This window comes from Protopterus annectens, chromosome 11.part0 (genome assembly GCF_019279795.1).
Source record: "Protopterus annectens isolate FY-2018-M chromosome 11.part0, PAN1.0, whole genome shotgun sequence".
Taxonomy (NCBI): Eukaryota; Metazoa; Chordata; order Ceratodontiformes; family Protopteridae; genus Protopterus; species Protopterus annectens.
The window spans coordinates 180,371,178-180,394,010 of NC_056745.1; the positions used below are offsets into that span (position 1 = coordinate 180,371,178).

General features: G+C 39.1%; 1 protein-coding gene across 6 annotated transcripts in view; it reads left to right on the forward strand.

Moving 5' to 3' along the window:
• The window catches only part of TSPAN9 (tetraspanin 9), a 2,052,609-nt gene that overhangs the window by 1,808,592 nt on the left and 221,184 nt on the right, over positions 1 to 22,833 (forward strand). For all 6 annotated transcript variants that reach the window (XM_044087579.1, XM_044087580.1, XM_044087581.1 and 3 more), the window contains 2 exons: positions 8,766 to 8,957; positions 10,595 to 10,669. In XM_044087579.1, coding sequence (XP_043943514.1) covers positions 8,766 to 8,957; positions 10,595 to 10,669 — 267 coding nt within the window. The remainder of the gene's footprint in view (positions 1 to 8,765; positions 8,958 to 10,594; positions 10,670 to 22,833) is intronic.

Here is a 22,833-nt window from a genome sequence, read left to right on the forward strand (position 1 = left end):
CAGAGATGATCCCATAAGGGTGTGGATGGAGTCTTGATTGTGACCCAGGAAACCTGGGTTCGAATAAAGAGCTCATTCATTGGGGTCCCCAATTTGGGGAAATGGCTGTGGGGGGGTGGGTTGAAGGATTATGCTACTGATGCTAGTTCTCCTACTTCAAAGGAGTTAGTGGTGTGTGTTTCTGCTGCTAATGGGGCATTTTCTAGCAGAGGTGGAAGGCAGGATTCCTGATATCTTTGCTATAATAAGTGGTAGCAGGAGTGGGCTGATGCTTAGGAGGACCACTCACAGGAATGTGGTGAGATTTATATAGTTCATAGTCATTAAAATTAAATAAAAAGTGTTTTTCCCATCTGCTGTTTGATATCCCTTCTCTGTTACTTATCTTCGCTCAAATAGTTTGTTTGGAGAAAAATAATGGATGGTCAGCACTGCAGTGGAGAGGAAAACACCTTCGCTAGGGGGAAAAAAAGCTTAAAAAATGTTCTGTTAAAGAATAAGGTTGTGTGCCTCAATCTGAAACCTGAGATATAAAGGCAGGTTTTTGATTTAATGTACCAAATATATAGGCGCTATTAGTTGAATCTAGTGTAGGCCATCAGGAGAATAACAGTGGCACATTGTTTCAACCTATGAACTGACCAGCAAAATGGGTCATCAGTCATCAGCTGATAAAGCCATATGTAACACTCTCTATTCTAAATTGGTAATCCTTAGAGAGACCATTTTGTATGTATAACCATTTAATTATGCCCTGCAAAAAAACTGCTTTCCCATTTATTTAGTTTGTCTGTTGATGTATAGTTTTTTGAAGGCTTTACAAGTTAGCATTTATACAGCCTAAATTAGTCCCATTGACATAATGCCTTACATTATATTCATTTGACTTTAACAAGCTGAAATAAGTCCCAAGTATAAATATTTATTGATGTTCCATTAAACTGCGTATGATATGCATTGTATACTGCATTTATTCTGAAGAATCATTCCACTGTTAAAATATTTATCTGTTAATTTCCACAATGTAAGAACTGTAAAAAATATACCTGCGTTGGTGTCTTTTCATGATTTACTACAGCACTTTACTGTGCAATGTAGGTGATGTTTTTTAAGAAGTTATGATAGTGGAGTGGCTTGGGAGTGTGCTAGGCACTCTGCTTGACATCATGCCTCACAATGCATCTGAAACATATTGGTTGTAAAATGTTTAAAGTGCATCCTGTTATATAATTCTGCTTAATTATAGACTGGATAGCAGTCAACCAGGAAACCTCAATGACTGATAGTATTCTGCACTTGTGTTGATACTGTACGAATGTGAATACTGTACTAACAAAGCCCATCCAATTACTTGATTCATTACATAAGGAGAGACACCAGTATTAACAGAAATTGGCAGCATCCTCATTGCTGTCGCATTCCTTCATGAATGTCATGAAACGCTTTAATAATGCTCAGTTATGTGCAAAAGCATAACATCTACTTGGAATGAATACAGCTACTGGAATAATTTATTCAGTGACTGGCATATTGAAGGAGGCATACTGAAGTGCAGATGCAAAATGAAACGAGGCTTCATTTGTGAAAGTAAATATCTGCGTTTGCACATTGGTTTAAAGCACTTATAGTTCATGCTATCGCTGTACATTTGAAATAGCAGTGAGTAGCATCGGAGGTTGACGATCTGACCCATCTCATGTCATTGAAGCCTTGAACCTTGATAACATCCTGAGCTTCACTCTGAGTGTCATTTAAGGTTACCTGACAACATCTCTGTGGGTTAACTACACTCTTAACCCTGTGGCCATTCATTTTCTCTGTATAGTACTCTGATCTGAGTACCTTTATTATTTCCTACATCAGTTTTTGGTTGCACTTTGAAATTACAGAACATTTCTTGTCTGTAAAACTTAAAGGAAAACTGCACTCAAAATTCATTTAAAAAGATGTGCCTTGAATCTGTCAACAGGTTGAAGACCTGAAATGTCATGTAAACCATTAAATGATTTTTCAAGGAATCCTCTCAGAGCTGTGTGATAAGTATAGGGGCTTTAATGCAGACATGGTAAGCTACATAATTCTGTTGGCCTTTTATCTGTGTAGTGTTTCTGTGTATGATATAGAATTTTTGCCAGCTGTTAGACTTGATGGGCATGTACCATTTATGTGGCTATCATAGTTTGATCATAAGATTAAGTAATTTAGTCAACTTAACTTTATTCCTATATTTTTTTTCTTCTTTTTGAGAAATAGAAGTTTTATAATTGCATCTATTTTTAGCTCATAATGTAGGCATGTTATTTTTCTCCAACTACACTTGTACACTCTTTGTCCTATAGGAGGACATGGTGGTGTATTCCATAGAATAAATTGTATTTGGCTTTACACTTTTTGTAGTAACTGGTGAGTTATACATTATTCCCTTAATTTCTATGAATATTAAGTGAGCACTGACCTTTATTAAAATATGATTCATATTAATAAGTTAAAGTTTAAATTCCATTAATTTTTGTAATGGAATTTGTCTTCATGTCCCTGGAAGACTTGGCAGTTCAGTAGATTTAATTACAAAGATAGAAAAGGAAGAATTCTGTCTGTACTCCCAATTCCCCAAGTTAAAAATACAAACATTCTCAGTCATGTGCTAGTAACCTTGACAACGGACCACCAAACACCAAACCATATAACCCTTGTGCTTCCTGACTAGGAAGGTGTGTAAAAGAATAAATTCCAAAGCCAGTCGAACCAATATTTGCTAAAAGAGATGAAAGCTTAACTAGTAGTGATTTTTAGTAACTTTTAATAATAAAATAATAATCCAGTAATACAACTTAGTGCTATCATCCCTCTTGAAAGTCACACTGGGACTTCATCAGAGTTAAAAATTCAAGCCACATCACTTCCTTGTATAGATGTTCATCCTTGACTCTTAAAAGACATTGATTAGTAAAACTTCTGTAAACCATATGTTAACTTAAAGAACCCATTACACTATATGGAAAATTGTTTTAAAAATAAACCAATGAAATAATAAAATTAATTTCATAAAAAAAAAAAAATATATATATATATATATATATATATATATATATATATATATATATATATAAATGGGAAGATATTTTTAAGATGTTTGAAATATTTGGAATGTATTTAAATACTGTAAGCTAAATATTTTCAGTTTATATAATTTGTTTTTTTTTTTGTTTCAGCTTTAAATAACTTTTGATAGATAAACTATCATTCAAGCCTGGAGATTTGGTGGCATTTCATATGATCTACCACATTAGTTCTCTTAGTTCCAACATGTTGATAAAATCTCTGCCCCTATTGTTTATCTCTATCTTGACTTCTTCTTCTTCTTTCGGCTGCTCCCGTTAGGGGTCACCACAGCAGATCAACTGTTTCCATTTCTTCCTGTCCTCTGCATCTTGCTCTGTCGCACCAACCTCCTGCATGTCCTCTCTCACCACATCCATAAACCTTATCTTAGGCCTCCCTCTTTTCCTGTTACCTGGCAGCTTCATCCTTAGCATTTTTTTTCCAATATACTCTGCATCCCTCCTCAGCACATGTCCAAACCAATGTAATCTTGTCTTTCTGGCTTTGTCACCAAACCTTCCAACCTGGGCTGACCCTCTAATATACTTATTCCTAATCCAGTCCATCCTCGTCACACCCAGTGCAAATCTTAACATCTTCAACTCTGCCACGTCAAGCTCCGACTCCTGTCTTTTTGTCAGTGCCACTGTCTCAAACCCGTATAACATAGCTGGTCTCACTACCCTCTTGTAGACCTTCCCTTTCACTCTTACTGGTACTCGTCTGTCACAAATCACTCTTGACACTCTTCTCCACCCACTCCATCCTGCCTGTACTCTCTTCTTCACCTCTCTTCCACACTCACCATTACTCTGAACTGTTGATCCCAAGTACTTAAACTCATCCACCTTCCCCACCTCCACTCCCTGCATCCTCACCATTCCTGTATCCTCCCTCTCATTCACACACATATATTCTGTCTTAGTCCTGCTGACCTTCATTCCTCTTCTCTCTAGAGCATATCTCCACCTCTCCAGGGTCTCCTCCACCTGTTCCCTACTCTCACTACAGATCACAATGTCATCTGCAAACATCATAGTCCACTGGGACTCCTGTCTGATCTCATCTGTCAACATGTCCATCACCATTGCAAATAAGAAAGGGCTCAGAGCTGATCCTTGATGTAATCCCACCTCCATCTTAAACGCATCCATCACTCCCACCGCAGACCTCACCACTGTCACACTACCCTTGTACAGATCCTGTACCACTCTTACATACTTCTCTGACACTCCCGACTTCCTCATACAGTACCACAACTCCTGTCTAGGCACCATGTCATATGCTTTCTTTAAATCCACAAAGACATAATGCAACTCCTTCTGACCTTCTCTGTACTTTTCCATCAACACTTTCAGAGCAAACATTGCATCTGTAGTGCTTTTTCCTGGTATGAAACCATACTGCTGATCACTAATCATCACCTCCCTTCTTAACCTAGCTTCCACCACACTTTCCCATAACTTCATGCTGTGAATGATCAGTTTAATCCCACTGTAGTTACTACAGCTCTGCACATCACCCTTATTCTTAAAAATCGGTACCAAAACATTTTTTCTCGCTCTATCTTGACAATGATGAAAAAAATAAATTTGTTAAAAAAATGGGCGTATATACCAAAGAATGCCTATAAAGAGCGCTATTTCTTGATATCATTAACATGATCATCGATTCTGTCTTTTAATCTCCTCTTGGTCTTGTCCACATAAAAAGCCAAACAGGAGGTACAAGTTGCCACATAAACAATCATTCTCGAATTGCAATTCCATTTCCCAGGGCATTTTAGACCTCTTATATAGCCCTGAATAAACACATAAGGTCCATCATTGACAAACCTATAATATTTACAATTCCCACACATGGACATTTTAGAGGGCCCTTGAGTTTCTTTTATCATCTGGCCTTTTTCTAAGTGGTTTTTGATGTTTCTACCCCTACTGTACACCACGTTTGGCTCTTTACCAAACAAATTCTTCCACTTATCTGTAGATATTGGATCCCAGTTGGAGAAAATAATTCTAATTAAGCTTGAGGCCAGCACATTATATGGAAATAACATGGCCCCTTTACAATTTTGGTTCACAGTTGTATTATTCATTGTGCTCTCACTAATTTCAACCTGGTATAGTTGATTGTTCCCCCTATATTACACAAAATGGGGACATGCTTCATTCCCCTGCCCTCACTGATTTCAGTTTTCACATACTTTAACAAGTCTTCAGGATAACACATTTCTCTAGATAAATCTATCAAAAATTCTAATTTATGGACAGATTTTATATTGTCTGAACAAAGTCTTGAAAGATAGACTATTTGGCCCTTTACCACTTTTCTTTTTTGTGAATAAGGATGACTACTATAAAAATGTAAAAATGTGTTAGAATTGGTGTTTTTTTCTATAAATATTGGATGTGAAAACTTTTCTAACATGATGTGTATCAACTGTTACATCCAAATAATTTACTGTATTCAGATGGCTTATATGAGTAAATTTCAAAAATTCAGTTGTGTTTTCTAAGTAACTAACAAATAGTTTGAAGGTGGCAACATTGTCTTTACAAAGGATGAATATGTCATCCAAAAATCTGAAATATTTATAGATATGAGACTTAAAAGGGCACTCTTCAAACCACCTGCACTCCCATTCTGCTAAAAGTAAATTGGCATATACTGGAGCACATGTTGCTCTTACAGCCACCCCTGCAATCTGTTGGAAGTATTGACCATCAAAATAAACAAAGTTGTTAGTTAACACCAGTTCAGTACACTGCAATACTAAAAAATGTCTGGAACTCTTCACAGGAACAAGCACAAACTTTAAGCAAGTGAATCTTGTGGTGCTGGAAGAACAACACTTGGATGTTCCACAAAATAGGTTTTATTCACAAAAGCTTTTTTGGAATATCTGAGTGTCATTTCTGCAGTACCACAAGATTTTTGGTTATACATTGCAGTACTATACAGATTCCCATAGGATCAAATTTGGCATCACTTATTAAACATTCTAAAAATTATTCCAGACCCAACTTGTGGGGAATCACCAAGAAAAGGTTAACAACATCAATAGTTCTGTCAGGTTCAAACACTGTGTCATTCAAAAGTTGTATAAAATGCCAGGAGTCCCTCAATATGTGCGTTCCATTGTACACTAGATGTTTAAAATGAGAGTCCACATACTCTGCAAAAGTTTCAGTCTTAGAGCCTTTTGCAGCTACTGTTGGCCACAACAGAGAATCTTCTGAATTTCTCTGGATCATGGGGATTCCAAAGATCACTGTAATTGTTGGATTTTCCACTCTTATATAATGATAAAGCTCTAAGGAAATAGTCCCTTGGCTCAACATGTCTGCCAAGCACATGTCCACTTTAGAGTACGCCAGAGTAGTTTTGATACACATCTGTAGGTATCACCGTCATGTAAAATGTCCAAATTCTTTCCTGCATACATGTAATAATTCATAACAATTCCAGCCCCCCCCCCCTTGTCGGGTATCATAACCCCTCAATGAACTGTCATTACTCAAAGTGTTAAGAGTATTTCTTTTGCCTCAAATTAAATTGTCCACTCTCGGTTTAATGCAGTGCAGAGTTTCTGTAAAATACTCTTGGCATATCACTCATGTAGAGACGTTACAAAATTGGGGGTGGATTAAAAGAGCTTTTCCTCTTTAGCTCATTGTTCCTGACACAGGAATTTCTGTCCTTAAAGTATATCTTCATATTTAACTGATGGATATATAATTTCAATTATAAACATAAATGAGCAATATCCATCATAAATTCTGCCACAAACATGAAACCTTTTATCAATACTGAGTGAAATTCATTGCTCAACACCATGTCACTAAAATTAAATATTTTAAATTGAGACAGTACCTTAACATTGTTGTTTTATGATGCCAAGGCTTCACTGCCTTGCATAATTAGCATGTGTAGTATGTCTTCCTTCCTTTTCTGCTTGCTGACCTTCTCAATGGTCTCGTCGGGGGGGGGGGGTGCTGATGATCTTCTCTTTGTTGATTGCTGTTGTATTCAACATCATGGTGCTTGACTCCTTCAGCTCCTAAAAAATCCTCCTCCCCATTAAAAGTCAAATTCATGAGAGTCCCTCCCAAAAACAGGTTGCCTTGACATTTATTGTAATGGAATTTGTAATCCATATGTCAAATTATTCGATTTTATTCTAGGCTAAGCTTTTTTTTTAAATCATAATCTGGTTTGCCTCTCCATCATTTTTTAATCTTACATTGTTTGTTTTCCTCCGCTAGCTTATCCTCCGTATAGAATGCCTGTTGATATTCCTCAGTGACAGTTTGAAACAGTAAGTCATTTTCTATAATCAGTCTCTTAATTTCTTTGTCTAATATTTTCATTTTCTGTACATTGTCTGACACCCACAAAAAAAACAGCAAAAGACTGGATAAGAAAATTTCTAAATTGAATTTACTGAATTCAGGTGTACCTGCCTTTCGCCTTCTGTTCCAATATTCTTAATTTAACCTACGTTTTGTTTTGCCCTATATACCATTTTGTGTATAGTGAAACCACATCCCTCTAATAATTCCAAAAGTTTACCATTAAACTCAACAATAGGATTCATAGATAAAGGCATATAGACCTCTGACACCATCAGCTTAATGATTTCTAATCCTGTCTTGTCAAACAAATCCAAAAGGTTTTGGTGTAAAATCGAATTCTCTTCCAAACCATTTCAGAACTTCCGCAAATGTAGTCCTTTGGGTACACGTTTCACCCTCAAGCATTCGTTCAGGTAACCAGTGTCAACCTGCAAAGTTCTACATTGAACCAATAGTTTTTCAAATTGTTTTAATTGCGCCGTCACTGAACCTCTATCCACCCCATCAGAAAAATGATATTCTCGGTTAAAGTTGGTTAACCATGTATTAACACTAAACGCAGATGCCTTAGGATTCAGTGCATTTGTTGCTCCTTTGGCTCCAAGGTTGCCTGCTGCCTGTGAAGAGCGATTCAAGAGGCAAAATAAACTATCGTTCTCCTCAGTCTCTTCATTCAGCAAACCTTTAACTCTGATGAAGTCCCAGTGTGATTGTCAAGAGGGATGATAGCACTAAGTTATACTACTGGATTATTATTTTATTATTAAAAGCAGTAAAAGTTACTAAAAATCACTACTAGTTAAGCGGTCATCATTTTTTATCATCTGTTTGTTTGGCTGGCTTTGGAATTTATTCTTTTACACGCCTCCCTAGTCAGGAAGCACAAGGTTGACTTGATTCTCAATGATGTGGATGGAGAAATTAGGCACCATTTAATGTGAGTGTTTACATGTATGGTCAGAGTACGTCCTCCTTCTGCATGAATAAGGCAAAATCTCTTTTAGCACAGAACCTTTACAAATGAACATAAATTAAGTAAACTGAACCATGTTGAAATGTTGGCATTGTCTTGTATTCTTTGATAGTTCTTTAAAAAATGTATAGTAATGCTCCACCACATCATGTAGCTGTTTGAATAACACCTGCTGCAGTTGTTTTATAATATTCAGATGTAATAACTACATGATGAAAAAGTATTTGATTTAGTCTTTAGAACAGGAAATCTCAGTGAATGCTGTACCGCTGTGATATTTATTCCTGGATTTTGTATGCCATTGGAGTAACACCATGATTGTTTTTTTTCAGCTGTGTGGCTGCGGACTGCTAGGAGTTGGGATATGGCTTTCAGTGTCCCAAGGCAACTTTGCTACCTTTTCTCCATCCTTTCCTTCCCTCTCAGCAGCAAACCTGGTGATTGCTGTGGGGACAGTCGTAATGGTGACAGGCTTTCTAGGCTGCCTGGGTGCTATCAGGGAAAATAAGTGCCTCCTTTTAAGTGTAAGTTACCATTTCTATGGCATGTTTGAATTGTGTGTGTGTGTATTATATACTGTATTTATGGTGGGTGTCATGTAGCCATAGGACTCAGTATTACTGTGTTCAGCCAGATTCTTTGATTTATGACTATCTGTTATGTAAGGCTCCAAGACCACCAGTGGAAACAAGACTAGGATAAAAAAACTCACATCCAATGACACCAATGCCAGTGAATAAATAAATGGCAAATGGCATGACAAGTTAAATCCTGGTACTTTCGTGGAAAGGCCATGTTTTGCACCAAAACACCAAGATTTAGTAAAACATTATGCTGTAGTCTTTTTCTTTTATTTATTGATAAAAATCTAAGTTTGTGGTCACGGACTGCTTATAACATGTGATGCTGCTGACAGAGGCATCACATTTTACTGTATTGTTAAGCAGATATGACACCTAAAAAAGATGACTCAGATTTGATCTTCAGCACTACAGCTAAATGATGGGAGGCACCTGATTAGTAACTTTCCCTGTATTGTCCTGCACTGTATTACTCCTTTCCTGACATATAAAAGCATATGAATGGAGACTGGAACACCCCAAAAAGGCTTACAGGCTCGGGGAAGAAGTCTCCTATGTACTGATCACTACTTGAGACATTAGGCATTCTGGCCATGATACTTACTAATGGTAAAGCTCAGAAAACAAGACTTAAGAGTGTATATAGAAAACAAAAGCAAATGGATTCCCTAAGGAAAATTAGACTTTTACAACACATATAGAAAACAGAGTGAGTAGATTGCTTTGTAAGGTACTAAAGTGGAAAACTTCACAAGAATTGTAGCAAGGCTTTCCTTGAGAACAGCAGTACATACCACATTCACAATATTGTAAACTGTTTAACACTAGACTAAGAGAGAGTTTCAGGTTTCATTGCAGTGCAGTGCATTGGTCAAGGAATGTAAATGAACATGTTATGAATAAAAACTGATGTATTTAATAAAGTTGTACTATTGATACAAACCATCCTGGTCTGGTTTAACTGTGACACAGTGACTGGAATATGACCAGTCTGCTGTATAACGTGTGTGTAGTGCACTAGAATCGATCCTATTCTGATTGTGGCTTAGATCAATAAGACATTATCCAAGGCAGGTGATGGATCAGAAAAGAGCACATTCAGATGGTACCACAAGTGACACATATGAGGCAGTGATCTCCCTTGCTCCTGTACACGTCTACTAAAATGCATTGTATGATTCATTTGTGATACAAACTGTAGCAACTCATCTTGCTCTGTCCCTCTAGATTAAGTGCAGGTGGTCTCTCAAAGATTCCTGCCACCTTGTGTTCTTCTCAATGGCAGAATTGTACTTTGAGTGGTTCTAGCACCATCCATGTGGTCTTTACTTCAGAAGAAGGTAATGCATGAGGCTCGTGATGAAAACATTTTCACAGAAAAAAAAATGTATAATGCTAGTACAGAACCTCTGGGTAGGGTGGGACTGAACAAGGGAAGTAAACATCATGATCTTTGAAAGAGTATTGTCCTGTATGGGTTACTAAATGCTTAGATCTGCTCTGTATTTGCTTTGTTTTTCTTTACAGCTATCCCTTGCAGATTTACTGACATTTCTGTGTTTTATTACCTTTTTTTTCAGTTCTTCATTGTTTTGCTTCTTATCCTACTAGCAGAGTTAATATTACTCATTCTCTTCTTCGTCTTCATGGACAAGGTAAGCCGCTCTCTGACCTGTTTCACATTTATGATGTCACTTGTTTTGCACTGCATCACATAGTCTGAATGACCTGCTTTCTAGAATACCTTAAGATGCATCAGTGTGTTTTCTGGAGAGTCCAGCTGCTACTGCCAATTTTTACTAGTGAGTGGAGTAGTTTTGCTTAAGGTTGTACAATGGATGTAAATTTCTAAAAGGGTTCACTGTCTGCCTTATCCATGTCTGTCATCTTAAGCATTAGTGCAGGAAGCGACAGCAAATAATTGTTCAGATGGTATTTCCCAACCAGACAAATTGCAATCCAAATCAGATGGCTGCTAGATAAGCCACCTCCTGCTCAGAGTCATACCCGATGTCCATCACAGAAATATCCCTTAGCCAAAATCATCCCTACATTCTACTTCAAATTATGAAAAATAAGTAAGTAAATAAATACAAACAGCTGCTTTATCATATTGTGTCTAATTTAGCATAATTATTAAACTGTATTTGTTTTTTGTATTTTTTAAAGACTTTAAATTATTGTTCTTAAATGTTTTGTAGTACTTTGGGCCTAAAACAGAAGCCATGCACCATGGACCATTCATCCCTGACGATGTCCCCCATCCTCACCCAAGGAAAGATGCAACCATGGTAACCATCGCCAAGGGAATTAGGAGGTGAAAGGGCTGCCAAAAGACAAATTAAGAATGTGATCTGCAAACAAACTGGAACCACAACGAAAAGCAGTCACAAAATAAGACCCTTCGCCACCAGGAAATCAGTCCAAGCACGTTTATTGTAAAACACTATAAGCAAAGCTTGTAGCCAACAACATAAAGCATGTAAACGCCTTAATCCACAAACTAACAGACTGTCTGTTGGTTTGTGGATTAAGGCGTTTACATGCTTTATGTTGTTGGCTACAAGCTTTGCTTATAGTGTTTTACAATAAACGTGCTTGGACTGATTTCCTGGTGGCGAAGGGTCTTATTTCGTGACTGCTTTTCGTTGTGGTTACAAATTAAGAATGTGAAATTCTAACTGTATCCAATAACAGACCTGATGAATGATTCCATTGTGCTCTTAGGGGTGACTGCAGGATCCATATGTGAAGTTGAACATAGAAGAAGAAAAGATTGTAGCTGACATGTGTCCTAGCATTTTCAGACAAAGGTTCGTACATGAACAAAGCCCGATGATATCAAAAGAGAGACTGCCCGCTACAGCGGGAGATTCTTTCTTGAAGGAGACTCACACTTTGTGATGCTCACTGTAATGTTTTAGACCTGGAACAGGTACAGTAAAGACTGCCTTGCTACAACTAGTATATCAATAGTAGGGGGAGATAGGAGCCAATGATATAGACAGGGAAATGTCTTTGCTCCAAGAAGTCTTTGGATTTGCTGCCACTACACTCATGTGTTTAATGAATACCATGAAGGCCGAAGGGAGATCAGATGGGAGAGCTGAGATCTTATAACTACTGTCACCCAAAAGCATACTTAAATCCTCAAATCCATGGGTGTCTTAATGTGGAGGTATGCATATTCAAGGTCAGGAAAGCATAGCCATCCAAAACATAGTTTTGAAAGTGAACTGATTTGTTCTGCTTAGATTTAGTGTGGGTATGACAGATTTCTAGTATGGGGGCACGATCTTTTGTTTTCTTTGGTACTAAAAAGGTTATGGAATAAAATATTGACATTCTCTTATGTGGTGGACTTCTTGGATGGCTCATTTTTGAAAGCAGATGGCAGTAGCCATTAAAGTCTTACTATCATGTTTGTTTTCTTTTAACTTCTCTTTTACATGTGTGCTGAATAGGACAATGTCTTTAAGGGGGGACAATCAGTTAGGATATGTCTCAGCAAAATCATTCTGGCAAAGCCAGGTGTGGTAGAAAATAGCTATGCCAGTACCTGCTGCCTGATCTGCACCATCCTTGTTATCCTTTAGTAGGAAAATGGCTAATTTGGAAGGATGTCAGTAATCACCACCTGGGAAATTAACTTAGTCCTTCCTTACGCCTCCTTTGACAACTGCTTCAATGTCTTGTTGAACTGCTCTGTAAAGTCCTTCTAGAAGCAAAGCATATGCAATAGATAAGTTAGAACTCAGAGGAGAAAGTAAGGGATGCAAAGATATGCTTACCAAAATGGTCTAAGATCTTAGAGGACAAACCACCAGATTCTGAGGTGTTAGTTCTCCCATTGAGAACAGCTGCCCCTACAAAAGAGTCAATAACTGGCATCTTGCCTGGATTGTCTTACTCAGTTTCCTGTTCACAGTGGCTGTTGCATCACATTCTTTCCAAACTCTGCTGCATAATGAAAGCAATCATCTCAATAGCCAGGCGAACCACACAGGAGGATGAGGAGACATCTGAAATGCCTACTGTAGGATCTTGCTGGCTGAGGAAAGGGGTTCCTGAGGTCATCCCCCACTCTTTCTGAGAAATGTAAGTATCTTTTCAAACTTTGAGACACAGAGGGGAGATACAGGGGAATCTTGTCCACTGCAAATGTCAGTGTTTGGAGATGGCAACATTTATCTATCTATCTATCTATCTATCTATCTATCTATCTATCTGTCTGTCTGTCTGTCTATCTATCTATCTATCTATCTATCTATCTATCTATCCATCCATCCATCCATCCATTCTTTGTTGACCAGGCTAGTCCCACTAGGCTAGTATCCTCTTTTTGGTGGAGACCTGAGGTGGGATTTATACTACTAGGGGAAATTCGGCCATGGCACTGGAGAACTTCCCTACTGTTTATGATAGATGTTGTGGGATCTTTTACATCCACCTGAACTACCACCAACTCAAGCAGATGGGGCCTCAGTTTAACATCTTATCTAAAGGACAGCAACACTCTGGAGTGCAGCACACCCCTTATGCTGCACTCAAAGGAGAATCTAAGTATCTCCTCTTGCACAAATACTTATCTCTGGAATCTGTTCTTGGTGAGAGAGACAGTGGGGAAGATAAGAAAGGCAACAGAGACCCAAATGTGTCATGCCGATCCTGCTGGTAGATGTCCAAACCTCTGCCCTGATTTTAAAGGTTGGAGACCACAAACATAGGTATAGATTTCTCCTGGGATGAGATTGGTACAGTGATGGGGATGGGGCCTTTATGCAGTCATCCTTGTGGGTTCAGCTTCAGTGCTATGTCAGTTACCAATGTAGTCTGTTTCAAAAGCACCAACATTGAAGAAGTCAAGGTCAGAGACAGATAGACTGATGCAGATGCAGGGGAGCCCCCCTCAACATGGAGAGGTATTTGTCAGGCCAGTTCAGTCAAATATGATCTCGGCACCTAAGACTTGAATGTCAATAAGCCAAGATGTGAAACAATGCTAAATGCAATGACATTTAAGCTGCTGTTTGTCCATCAATGATGAGCATCAGAACTAAGGGATGTGTCTGAGAAAAGGGAATTGGTGCCAAATGTGCCATCGGCAGCTAAAAGAGTCTCCAGAACCCCCCAATGTCAATAGCCATCTTTGCTGAGATTCCAGTCAACTACGAACTAGAACCCAGTGGTGTTCAAATTACCCCAAGTGTATTGAGGTCAAGACTGGAGCCTCCAAAGTAAAATATGACCCAGGAAGCAAGGCAGAGCAGTTCCTGTTAGCCAAACTATGCTGTGGAGCTAAGGGCACATGCATACATATTTATCTATTACTAAAGAATGACCACCATAATTTTATTATAATCAGAATTGACCATAACATGTTTTCAGTGGGAGTAAACAAATAAGCAGATTTATCAAATGTTACAGATTTGGAGAAGTGAGGCTTGTGGGAGAAAAGAGTACTTGGCTCTACCTCAGATAGGGAGGATACACTGTCTTCCCTTGACAACCTGTGATGGGGCCAATCAGTAGGTAACACTAAAGCCCTTGCTGCTGCAATGGTACTAAAGGAAAATTCTTTTTCCTGCCTAGTTTTATAAAGGGGGGAGGGTCCACAACAATGACAGATAGATCATTTTCTTCCTGTCTGGAATGCTTTGGAGGAGAATGGAAGGTCTTCTGGGAAAATTTGGTTCTGAAAAACTCTTCTTTTTACTTGCCTAGTTTATCCTTTTCCTTGAGTTACTGAAATTCTGACCTCCAAGTCTCCTGCGTTTGTTCTCCTTCCATGAGCAAAAGGCCTTTCATCACTAATTTGGTCTTTTTCTTCCTTTAATTCTTCTTTTATCAGTGAAGTTACAAATCTCCCAATCAGAGGAAAGATGCTGAGCCTGTAAACAAAGAATTCAAAGAACATGATTTTATTTTATTTTATTTATTTAACATTTTTTAACTGGGAAAGTCTGACTTGGAACAAAGCCAATTTTCAGAGGAGGCCTGTGGAGAAATGCTGCAGACACGTGTCTTTGTAATGTGGGAGGAAACCAGAGCACCTGGAGGAAACCCACATGAATGCAGGGAGGACATGCAGACTCCATTCAGAAGGCACCCCAGCCGAGAATCGAACCGGAGACCCTCTTGCTGTGAGGAGACAACTCAACCGCTGCACCACTGCGCTGTCCAGGATAATGATCAGCAAAAGGGATCTGATGTCTATATCATTCACATTTTTAACCTATGGTGCCTGTCCATGATACTTAGAAATGGAAAGAAACTTCTAAGAGACCCAAGCTTAGTAGTAGGGCTACACTTAAGAGGAACAGAATAAACAATAGTAACAGCCCAAGGAAAAAAATATAATAATGTTGTCAACCTTTAAGTCTCAAACTTATGAGCTTTTTAAAATGTTAATATACAAAAGCAAACTAGGAATAACAGGAATTCTTAGAAACTCCTCAAATAGTAATTAAATCACCCAAAACTAGAAAAAGGCAAAGAATCAAGTGTGTGTGTGTGTGTGTGTGTGAGAGAGAGAGAGAGGGGGGAGCTAGGGCTCAGTTTTTCTGACAAAAAATTAGAAAGGAAAAAAAGTGATTATCACAAAGAGCATTGCCTTGTTTAGTAACTTACAGCAGTACAGCAACAAAGAACACACAAGTCTGTAATTTAAATAAAACAAACATAGAGATTTGAGCTTGTCAGGGCAAGTCTACTGCCATCTGAAAATTAAAACAGTGATCTGTATGCTGTCAAGACGTGCAGAGCATTATTGGATTTGGGGAGGAATTGAAGGCCTCTGGACTGAGCTGATCTGATCTGATCTGTGCCTGCAGTTAAGTCCTGCAGTTAACTAGGGATGACAGGATCACCTCAGATGTCTTGCAGGTTTATGAGTTCCTTTCAGGGTAGGGAGCAGGTAGCCATCTTCTGGCCAGTGGATGGATTTCCTCCTGTGAAATAAAAAGATTATTGCTTAACCTAGGCCTGTGAGAGGTGTTTCATACTGGCAGTGAGTGAGTACCATGAATTTAGTGTGAAATTAAGAAGTCTAAGGAGCAGAGTGCTTCTTTTTATGTAATTGAAAGTAAGTAAAACCTGTCTGGTTCTGCTAAACACATTTGCTCTGGCATTTCATTTGCAACTAGTACATTTTGTTATTATTTCTCCTTATATAATTAACTGACTAGAGCAGTAGGAATGCATTCTTTCTGTACTGCGCAAATTTATTGGTGCTTCCTGTGAGCATTCACTGAGTGACACATTCTTCACAAAAGACGTTTTACATTTACATTTATGTCTGCTTTTTCTTTAGTTAGTTGAACAAACATAAAATAAAGCAAAGTGTAAGGGGGAAAGTATTTTCTGGCCTTGGTACTTTTATCTATCAATTCAGTAATGCAGATCTTAGTAGAAGTGAGAAAGCAGTGAAGTTTTACATTTATACAATTTGTATGGTGCTGATTCAGTTTACATTTTGTGTGTGTGTGTGTGTGTGTGTGTGTGTGTGTGTGTGTGTGTGTGTGTGTGTGTGTGTGTGTGTGATTACATACTCATTTTTGTTTTTTTTTTGTTTTTTGCAGTTTTTACTGAATAATTTCTGTGTCCCCTTTTTACTCTTTGTTTTGGATTTTAGTTGGGTTCACAACCAGTTACAAAGTAAAAAAAAAGTTATGGACATTCAGAGGCTATGTAACTGAAACACTTGATGTCCTTAAAGGGTCATTTGCATATATCCCATGGGCTTTCACTACAGGAGGTTTAAGGGATCACACAGTGAAAATTCTAGCTTGGCTGAGTTTTTTCTTGCAATTTTTGCCTGTATGTCATTTTTACCCTATGTTTAATATGTATTTGTGTGTGTGTGTGTTTGTATATGTATAAAATATATATCTGTGTATGTACTTGGAGAACTATTAATAGAGATGTGCCTCCTCAAATCTCACTGCCAGCAGAATGCTGTCTCATAGCTTCTTTACTACCATATGCAAAGGCCTTTGGAAAGAGTCCAGGATAAGGTAGCAATCCCATTTCTAAAACTTACTCTGCTAAAGGGAACTTTCAGATAAAGAAACCAGCAGTATCATGCGTTGGCCATTTCTGAATTCTGGTAACAGTAGACCCAGTTTTAGCTTAGTTTTGATGTATTAATAAAGGTGTGGATTTTTGAACAGTTTTTGTGTGCCGTATCCAGCACTGCAGTGAAATAATGTATGCTTTAGCACAGTATTGTATTGTCTGCTGTTAGCAGCAAGTGCTTGCTGGTTTATTTGTAGGCATGTGTGCATGAGTGTGTGTGTAGGTGGGTGCAGTCTTAACACAGGATGGTTTGTGAGTATTGTACTATCATTCAGACTAATATACAGACAGCAGGCCCAAGTCAGACTCTGAGTGATGTGTTAGCCGATAGCTCCACTTTACGGACTAACACAAGCAAGCTCTGTCCTTTTGACTTTCATTTCATTTTCACAAACTCCGCTTGCATTCTGTGCAGCTCTGATCAATTTCTTTTCCAGAGCCCAAAGTTATTTCAATCAATCCTTCTGGTTAACAAAAATAAATAAATAAGTAAAAATAATCAGGAGCAGAAAAGGCAATGTCTGATTGGATAAAAGTGCAACTCGGCAGAATAGAAAAAAATGTAGATACAGTAATTTTGTCATCTGTACTGCCTTTTTTTGGCAAAATTGCAGTAAGTTACTTCTCAACAGTAGTACTGCAGTACCCAACTAGCTACTGTCATTTATTTTACTCAATACGCAGAATTCATACAAGTTGCAACCCCTGGTGCAATATTACTGTGCAGGCAAATGCTGTTAAGGGAGTTTTAAATAACTTACTAAATGACTGCACAAAATGGAAAATCACTTAGATAATCTTGAAACCTTGTGTTGGAGCATAAAATATTGAAATGAGAGTTTCAGAGGAAACCAGAGAGACCTCACCTGTTGTTTAAGGATTTTCTCTTACAACAGCTTTTAGGGAAGGTGCTGCAGAGATTTGAATATCTGCTGCAGGGTTATGACGTCATGCCTTGTGGTTACCCCGACAACCCCTGAAGGACTGCTTTGGATTATGCTAGTAACAGATGGTCAGGGAAGCAGAGGATTCATACTGTCACTGGCAAAAAGTTAAAACGTGTCATCTTAATGGATTTTTGAGAAGATGTTCCCCAATGACTTTTCAGACAGAAAGGGAAATGTCTTTCTTAGGAAGAACCACTTTTATGAGGAGGGTTTGCCAAGAGGCCTAATTTGTCTTTCATGATTGTTTTTGAGGTAAAAATATGTTGGTCTGTGACAGTTTGATGCATACAAATAGGGAACAAAGAAATATGAGGGCTGGAAAGACACTCAAATAACACGTTATTCCTGAAGAAACCAGAACTGGTTGTAGTTTAATCTCTGTTTCAGTTGTGCTGTATATTGTTTGTTTACTTCTCTTTGCTTTTTTTTTCATTTACAGGATAAGTAACACTGAAATGCTAAAGTGATCCATTTACCTATGTATTGGAACAAGACAATAAAATTGATGCATACTACTTTCCTTAAAAAACAAGTTGTTGTTGTGGGTACCTGAAGAAATTCTGTGGATTGTAATTATGGGCTGTATTTGAGATCCTTGGAATAGTCGAACTGCAATTACAAAAGTCTGAAGTTGCAATACTTCAAAATGTCACACACACACACACACACACACACACACACACACACACACTCAAACTCAAAGGCACAGTGATCTTGGCTGTACCCCAGTAACTGTGGTGTGGGTGACGCCTACAAAAAGTGTTTCTTTTTTAATTTAAGTTTGTTTCAATGTGGTGGGAATCCCAAAAAACAGGTCTTGTACTTCTAATGGGGAAGCCAGGGATGTGGTTTAAAAATAAGACAAAATAAGATTATGATTGCACAGGGTAAGTGGAAATACAGTGAATAACCTAATCTGTATCCATATCCACCACATTTTATTTTTCAGATCATTAGTTGAAGTAAGCCAGAGGTTGAAATATCCATTTTAAGTTGTATCAGATAAATGTTTTATTATTTATGTGTGTTTATTCATAACCCAGATGTTCTTCGTCCCACATTGCTGCAGTCCTAACTATTGGGTAGTCCGCTGTCCAGTCGGCCCGAATACCAAAGTATATGGCGTCAGGGTACTAATGCGCATGACCCATATCTCCAGTCTTTTGATGCAGAAGCAGTTCTTAGGTTGGCGTTCTGAAATATTTCAAGTCGGAGTTTCAGACCGAATCAAAGTTGGTTTTTCTTGCCTCAGTATTTAACCGGATGTCAGAAAAAGTGAATAACTGTATTTCTTGTGGGAAACAGATACCTCATAGAGATTAACATACACTGTGTATACCTTGTTTAGGGCCTGAGCACGACGTTGTTGGTTGCAGCTGTTGTGCTAGATTTAATAAACGCACTATTAAGAGAAGGTTAGACTGTGCCAGGTTAGTGTTTGGGAAACGTTGTAATGCCGCCGGATGCTCGCCTAGGGTGGATGAACGCAGTCCCGGACGGTAGAAGGCTCTGTGGAGCCAGAGGTTTTGCCAGGAGTTTCTTTGGAGTCTCAGGCAGAGACTTTATTGTTACAGGATGTGCCCTCTCAGGAAGTAGGCCAGGCTGAGGGGCTTCTCAGGTAACTGTTCTTCCCTCTGTTCCCAAGATAGTTAGAGCTTCTCCTACTGTTTCCAAAACTTCTTTCAGAGGTAGGCCAAGTTCAGCTACAGTGGGGTTTCTCCTAGCACTTCAGGTTCTGTGCCAAAGAAACATATGCTTAAAATGGCAGAAGATTTAATTACTATGATTAGAGGCTCTATGCCCCCTCCTGATAAGAGGCCTAGGGTGGAACCTGAGTTTGAGAGTTTGGAACAGTATTCAGAAGCGTCTTCTGCTGAAGACTTACAGGACCTTCCTCCTTATTCTGATTCTGATGTGGATGATTCCACACCTACAGCTTCTCCTCCTGAGGATTTCTCATTTTCAGAGACTCTGCATTCCATGAGGGAACACTTTAAATGGGAAGGCCAAGATTACTCTGATTCCAGGAAAAGGCTTAGGAATTCTTATTTTACCACAACATAGGCCCTTAGCTATACCTCCTGTGTTGAATGTGGTGGAAGATGTTTTGCAGAGGTTTCCCTGAACCCTGACTCTTTGCCTCCTGCTCCTGTTAAACCTGATAGGTACTATAGGGTGCCCAAGCTCATAAGTATTTGTTTAAGAGTCGACCCAGAAACTGTTTCTCAGGGACCTAAAGGTGTTAAGGCCTCTGTGGTTAAACACTGATAAAGAGGCCTTTGGATAGGTGGGGAAAGAAAGTGTATACTTCTTCCACTCTAGCCATGAGGCGTTGAATTGTCAATTTCACATGCTAAAATATCAAAATTATCTCCTTTCTCAATTGAAATCTAAGGTGGATGCTTTGGAAGGTATAGAGTGTAAAGAGTTGCTGGATTTACTTCATGTGTCTGAACAAGTGGGTAAGCATTCTTTGCAATGTGGTTTTGATGCTGTGCAGGCCGGTGGCTGCCACTAGTTCTGTTCTTCGCAGGCATGCCTGGTTGAGGGATCAGAATTTAGCTGAGCATGTTAAGACAAGGATTTTGGATGCTCCTTTACAGTCTGATGTGTTGTTTGGTTCTGAAGAAATGGAGGACAAAGCTAAGTCTATGCAAACTGTTAAAGATTTGTTTAGTAGAAATTGGCCTACTAAGGGATGGACATATCCTGCTTATGATTCTCAGTCTAGGGGTAGGTCTAGACGTGGTAGGGGCAGAGCTCAAGGTTCTTTCAGGCCTAGAACAGGAGTTCACCTGCTCAGACTTCTGGTGAGGGAGTCCTTTCGTAAACAGACCCAATGACCTGCCTTTTCAGCTGCCAGTAGATTCTCGTCTGGCAGCTCCTTTGGGAGGAAGACTGTCTCTTTCAAAGAAAATTGGGATTTAATTACTCAAGACAGATGGGTGTTGGATATCATTCACCACGGTTACAGGTTTTATTTCCATACATTGCCCCTCAAGGGCATGCCAGAAGTTCCTCAGGCTCACAAGCAAATTACTCTGTTACACCAAATAGGGGCCATTCAGCCAGTCCCTGTATCAGAAAGGCCTAGGATTTTATTCTGTTCCTAGTACCAAAGAAGGGCGTGGAGACCAATTTTGGATTTATCTATCCTCAACACTTATCTGGACATTCCCAAGTTCAAGATGTTGACGTTACAACAGCTTTTACCTCTGCTGGGCAAAGATCACTGGATGGTAACTTTAGATCTCAAGGAAGCTTACCTTCATGTGCCAATAACACTAAGTTGCAGGAAGTACCCGAGCTGGAAATTCTCATTATCAGTTCTCTGCATTGCCCTTTGGCTTATCTACGCCCAGAGTATTCACAAAGGTTCTGGCTCCAGTGATAGCTTACTTCAGGCTAAAAGGAATTCAAATCTATCCTTACTTGGACGACTGCCTGATTCTGGCTCAAGAAAAGAAGATCTTCTACAGCATCTGGAATATGTCATAGCAGTACTAAGATGCCTAGGGTATTCTGTGAACGAGATAAAGTCCAGACTAGTACCCTCTCAAGACATGTGCTTTCTGGGTGTGAGACTGAATACAGCAGCCCAGATGGCCTTTTAACCCGGACAAACAAAAGAATCTTTCACTTTACTTCCATCAACTATCTCATCAGTCCGTGCTGACTGCAAGGACAGTCCTTCAAGCATTAGGGTTCATGGCATCTTCTGGTGCTTCCCAATGCCAAACTGCATATGAGGAAGCTGCAATGGTATCTCAAAATGTATGGACACAGCACTGCCAGGATTTGGACACTGTCATTCAAATAATACCTTGCCTTCAAAAGAATTTTTGTGGTGGGCTCAGGAATGTCACCTAAACAAGGGACTTTCTGTGACCGCCAGAGGCGAGTCAGATTTTAACGACAGATGCCTCGACATTGCTTGGGGAGCTCATCTAAATGGAAAGTGGATACAAGACAAGTGGCCTGCCAGACTACAGCATCTACATATCAACATGAAGGAGATGTTAGCAGTCCAGTTTGCATTAATGGCTTTCAAGGAGTTACTTCTTCCAGGGCAGGTGTTGATTCTAATAGACAACACAACTGTCATGTGGTACATCAACAAACAAGGGGAACACATTCTTACCCATTGTGCAGGCAAGCAATAATTTTATGGCAGCTTGCAACTAACTCTTCAGGCAAGGTTTCTGCGGGCACAGAACTCCTTAGCAGATGTGTTAAGCAGACAAATCATGGATCCCCACGAGTGGAAACTGGATCTTCATGTATTTCAAAAGTTGACAGTGTCCTGGGGAACTCCAGACATAGATCTGTTCGCTTCTCCACTGAACCACCAGCTGCCAAAGTTTTGCACAAAGAGGTTTCATCACACAGCTTGGAAAGTGGATGCTCTTTCTTTCAGTTGGAAAAATCTTCATGTGTATGCGTTTCCACCTCTGCCTCTTCTTCCAAAGGTGCTTCTAAAGGTCAGACAAGACAAGCCAAGGATGATTTTAATAGCTCCAGATTGGCCTCGCAGCACTGGTACCCATTACTGAGGAGTCTGGTAAAGAAGCCTCCATGGCCTTTACCCTTGATTCCACATCTGTTGTCCCAGAAGGACGGTCTGCTCAATGTCAAGCTTCACTCTCTTCATCTAACAGCCTGGCATATTCTGTTTTGAAAGACAGCAGGTCTCAACTTCCTCAACAAGTTTTAAATGTGATTATGGAAGCCAGAAGACCTAGTACAAGGAAAGTGGAAGAGATTTTTATTTTGGTCTGCAGCAAAGAATTTGGAGA